The 4,544-nt window shown below is 47.4% G+C and overlaps 1 protein-coding gene across 1 annotated transcript; it reads right to left on the bottom strand.

Annotated features, from left to right (window-relative positions):
- Positions 1-336: 336 nt before the first annotated feature.
- On the bottom strand, positions 337-3,843 carry LOC117537171 (transcription factor Sox-9-A-like). The gene is made up of 3 exons (XM_034202311.1): positions 3,057-3,843; positions 2,584-2,834; positions 337-2,235 (listed from the first exon to the last, which is right to left on the bottom strand). The coding sequence occupies exons 1-3, from the start codon at positions 3,482-3,484 to the stop codon at positions 1,421-1,423; spliced, it is 1,494 nt and encodes a 497-aa protein (XP_034058202.1). The 5' UTR covers positions 3,485-3,843; the 3' UTR covers positions 337-1,420.
- Between the last annotated feature and the right edge of the window lie 701 nt (positions 3,844-4,544).

Below are 4,544 nucleotides of genomic sequence, written 5' to 3' on the forward strand. Positions count from 1 at the left end.
TCGCGTGAACTCCAAAGTTAGATCTTAAAGTATGGCTGATCGAATGCAACCTCCCCCACAGAGATGATATACCCACCACCAAGTTTCTGATATTGAAATAAACTGATTATTTTCAGTAGTTTTTACAGCACCAGGTTTATTGACTGCCCCCCTCCAGGCCCCCCCCAAAGCTTCATGACCCCCCGCTGCTACCAGCTGACAGTGGGAGAGGGAGGAAGAAAATAAAAGCATGGCGGAGAAACTCAAGCTTCTGGGAAAACAAACACTCATCTTGTTTCATGGCACTTTTCTTTTAACCCTTTCACTCATTCTGTTGTATTCTGAGGGACACAAACGTTTTAAAAGCATATCTCTTCTTTTATTGCAAATACATATACAAAAGATTCTTTAAAGACAGTACAAATACATGGCAAGATCACAGAAGGTGAAAACAAAGTATTGGGAACATTGTGATATTAGGAGATAAAGGAAATGGAGCAGAAAGAAAGGACGGTCCTTCTTGTGATCGCAAAAACAAAAGTTTCAAAACTCATAACATCTTCCAGTTCTTCCAGCCATAGTTTAAAGTACAACTCAAAGGAAATTCACAAATAACAAATAATCCGTACACATTTCGTTAGATAGCCCCAGCCCCCCCCCCCCCCCAGACCCTCAGAGAAAGGCAAATACATACTTAAAATAGACATTTAGATAAGATAAATAAACAATAAAAAAGACGATTACAGCGTGTACCATTTTGACTAAGAACCTCCTGGGTTGAAAAAAAAAAAAAAAAAAGGGGGGGGGGGGGGGGGGTGATATGCAATGTAAATTTCAAAAACAACATTTAATTAGTTATAAGAATAGTATGCAAAATAATTACTTTGAAATAAAATTAAAGCTAATAAATAAATAAAGTTTTAAACTGGGTTTGCCAAGAGGGGGGAGGGTGACCAGCGTGGTAGGAGACTAAAGGGCGGGGGGGGGGTCGGGAGTCAAAGGTGACTTCCTGTAGCTGTCAAACACACGCTGTTGGACGGTAAGTGTAATTTCAGCTGTGGCCATCACACACACTCTCACACACACATACAACAAGTTTGAGAAAATGTAAAAAATCCAAGGCACGGATGGTGGAAAGGGCTGCAGTCCCCCCCCCCCCCCCCCCTTTTTCAAAAATGGCATTGTGAAATCAAGCAATCATTACAAACTGCCAGAAGAAAAATAAGAGAAACATACACAGTACCTACGGAAATATCAACAATCGATAAGTCCTCACAGAGGATTTTGTTTTCTATCATCATCTCTCTAAAAATATATATATATCGTTTCTATCAAGATAGCAAGGCACGACGTGAGCCAATCACAAGTCCAGCTGTTCTACTCTTCAAGTGTCTGATTCAGGGAGCCCCTCTCCCCAAATTCAAAGTGTTTTCGGGGGGTTTCATGGTCTGGTGAGCTGGGTGTAGACGGGTGCTGGGTCCCAGTGCTGGGGGCCGGTCTGAGGGACGGACGGCACCCCCGCGTTATCAGCGATGGGTGTGTACATTGGCCTCTGACTGCTGCCACTCATATAGCTGAAAGTCGAGTACAGACCCGAGCTTTGTCCCGCCGCCGCGTGGCTGTAGTAAGAAGCTGTTCCTGCCCCCCCTTGGTGCTCGGAGTAGTCGTACTGCTGCGCCCTGGAGGAGGTGTAGGTGGAGGCAGGGGGGCTGTAGTGCTGCAGGTTGAAGGGGCTGAAGGCGGCGTGTTGCGGGGAGCTCTGCTGCTCCGTGTAGTGACTCGGACTCAGCTGCTCCGTCTTGATTTGGGTCCTCTCGGAGGAACTGACGGCGGCCAGAGAGTGCTGGGTTTGGGTCTTTGCCAGCCATGCTGTGTTCTGAGGGCTCCCTGGACCCCCTCCTCCTCCTCCTCCTCCTCCTCCTCCTCCTCCTCCTCCTCCTCCTCCTCCTCCTCCTCCTCCTCCTCCTCCTCCTCCACTGATGCTGTAGCTGCCGGTGTACGTGATTGGCGTGACGCTGCCGGGGATGGCGGGGTGTCCGTTGGGGGGCAGGTACTGGTCGAACTCGTTGACGTCAAAGGTCTCGATGTGGGAGATGACGTCGCTGCTCAGCTCGCCGATGTCCACGTCGCGGAAGTCGATGTTGAGCTGGCGTCCGTCTGAGAGAGAGCGGAGACCCCCCTCACGCTTTAGGTCCATCTTGCCGGAGCTGATGTCAGTCTTTGGGGTGGTGGGGGGGGTGGGAGGCCCCTGGGAACCTGAGAGTGAAACAATATGAGACAGATTAGACTCTGCTTTCAGATTAGATCAGGCTCTCTGTGTTCATTTTGTGTAATCCAATAGGGTTTGATTTGTATCAACTTTTCAAAATAAGTCATCAGAGTATAAGGAAGAAAATGGAGCATTATATATATATATATAATAAAAGGTTTTTAGTAGCATTTAGATTTTCTTTCTTGTTTCTTTCATTTAGATTTTCTTTCTTTTCTCCTATTTGCACGAATTCACCAAAGCAAATCCCTAGTAGTGCAAAGCTCTGCTATTTACACCAGCTTCTGATTCTGGAAATGTCTGCCTACTGAGAGCCATCTGTTCTCTGAGCTCACCTGAGAGTTCCCCCGGAGAGTGCACCTCTCCCATGCTGGAGGCCGGAGAGTCTGCCTGCTGCAAGGCTTTGAAGATGGCGGTGGGAGAGATGTGTGTCTGCTCGCTGCCGTCCTCCGCGTCGCTCTGCCCGTTCTTCACAGACTTCCTCCGCCGGGGCTGGTACTTGTAGTCCGGGTGATCCTTCTTGTGCTGCACGCGGAGCCGCTCAGCCTCCTCCACAAACGGCCGCTTCTCTCCTTCATTGAGAAGTCTGCGAGGAAAAGGGACCATTAATTAACCGAGAGTGCATCACTTTAAATGATTTCCCCAAACAAAAAACCACCATGTGAACTATTTAATTTGGTTTGCATAGAAGATAAACAGTAAATGTGCAACACAGAAACCAGGCCAAACTAGATACAAATCACATTACTTCTTACATTTGTGCATAAATCGGTGTTTAAAAACCGAAAATCCTCGCATTGACACTCACCTCCAGAGTTTCCCCAGAGTTTTGCTGAGCTCCGCGTTATGCAGGTGAGGATATTGATCCGCGAGCTTCCTGCGGGCAGCCTGAGCCCAAACCATGAAGGCGTTCATGGGTCTCTTCACGTGAGGCTTGTTCTTAGAAGATCCGTTTACGCGCACGGGCATGGGCACGAGGGTCCAGTCGTAGCCCTTGAGCACCTGGGACACAGCGTCGCGGATGCAAGCGGGAAACTTATCGTCCTCCTCCTTCTTGAAGTCTGCGTCCACACCGAGCAGCCCGTTCTCTGAGGGGCGCGTGTTCTCGGTGTCTGAGCTAGAGCCCGAGGGGCACGGGGAGCCCGCGGAGTCCTCGGACATGCTCGGGCTGGGGGCGTCAGAGAGACACTTTTCTTGTTCCTCCGTCATCTTAAGGTAAGGGTCGAGGAGATTCATACGAAAAGCGGTGTGGTGCCAAAATACGCGTGAAACGGAGGAGTTCTTTCTGATGCCTTACGCAAGGAAAAGTCTGTAAATTAGACTTTACCTTGTCAAAATGACCAGAGTCTATCAGCTGAGATAAGTGCACAAAACAATCTCTTTTGCTCCCGTGCGTAAAATCGATTTGGATTGTCTTTACGCACACGTTTCTGTCAGACTCCTGGGAAGAGTGCGTTTTCTGCAAGTGGGTCCGAGGAAGCAAAAACAAGCCAGCTGGTTGAAAGTCTGCCTTCAACTGTGCAGGATGAAACGGTAAAGTGTTCCTCTCAGTCTCCAAGTAGAATCCCCAGAACGCGCGAGTGCTTTGAACTGCACACTGTTCGCCTTCAGCTTTTATAAGAGCGCGAGCATGCTGCACAGGAAAGCCCGAATCTGATTGGACGACAGCCTGTGACGTCAAAGTGAAGGAATTTGATCCCATTTGTTCCCTCTGCTAACCAGCACCACACACACACACACACACACACACACACACACACACACACACACACACACACACACACACACACACACACCACACACACAACACACACACACACACACACACCACACACACGCACACCGAACTTTCTCTTAAAACACACATACAGACACATATGTGCCGCTGGATTTTCCTAAAGATATTTACAAGGCTATAAGGGCAAAGTTACATTTAAATCGACTTCTGGAATATAATTGGTTATATGCTAAAAGTGATATTTACTATGAAGAAAACATACAAGGAGGAATTCATTGCAAAATATTGATGAAGATTATAGAAAAAACCTGTAAAAAAGAAAGATTATCAGTTTAAAAATGGTTATTCATGACATTTAGCATTATCTTCAATACACACTTTCTACTTTTAAAAACGTTTTCTGGTGTTTTAAAGTGTCTTTCTCTTCACTTTGTCCATAATCACAGTTACAGCATGTGGTCAATAGGGGGAGACAGCAGTCTAGGAACACACTCCCTTTCTGAAAGCAGCAGAAGGAGGGAGGAGGGGAAGAGGGTGACTCTAGGAGGGAGGAGGGGA

The sequence above is a fragment of the Gymnodraco acuticeps genome, unplaced genomic scaffold (assembly GCF_902827175.1).
Source record: "Gymnodraco acuticeps unplaced genomic scaffold, fGymAcu1.1, whole genome shotgun sequence".
Lineage (NCBI taxonomy): Eukaryota > Metazoa > Chordata > Actinopteri > Perciformes > Bathydraconidae > Gymnodraco > Gymnodraco acuticeps.

Coding starts and splice junctions, on each gene's coding strand:
- LOC117537171 (XM_034202311.1), bottom strand. CDS start 3,484: ATGAATCTCCTCGACCCTTACCTTAAGATGACGGAGGAACAAGAAAAG. Junction 2,835..3,056: donor ACTCTGGGGAAACTCTGGAG/GTGAGTGTCAAT, acceptor TTTTCCTCGCAG/ACTTCTCAATGAAGGAGAGA. Junction 2,236..2,583: donor CTCTCCGGGGGAACTCTCAG/GTGAGCTCAGAG, acceptor TTTCACTCTCAG/GTTCCCAGGGGCCTCCCACC.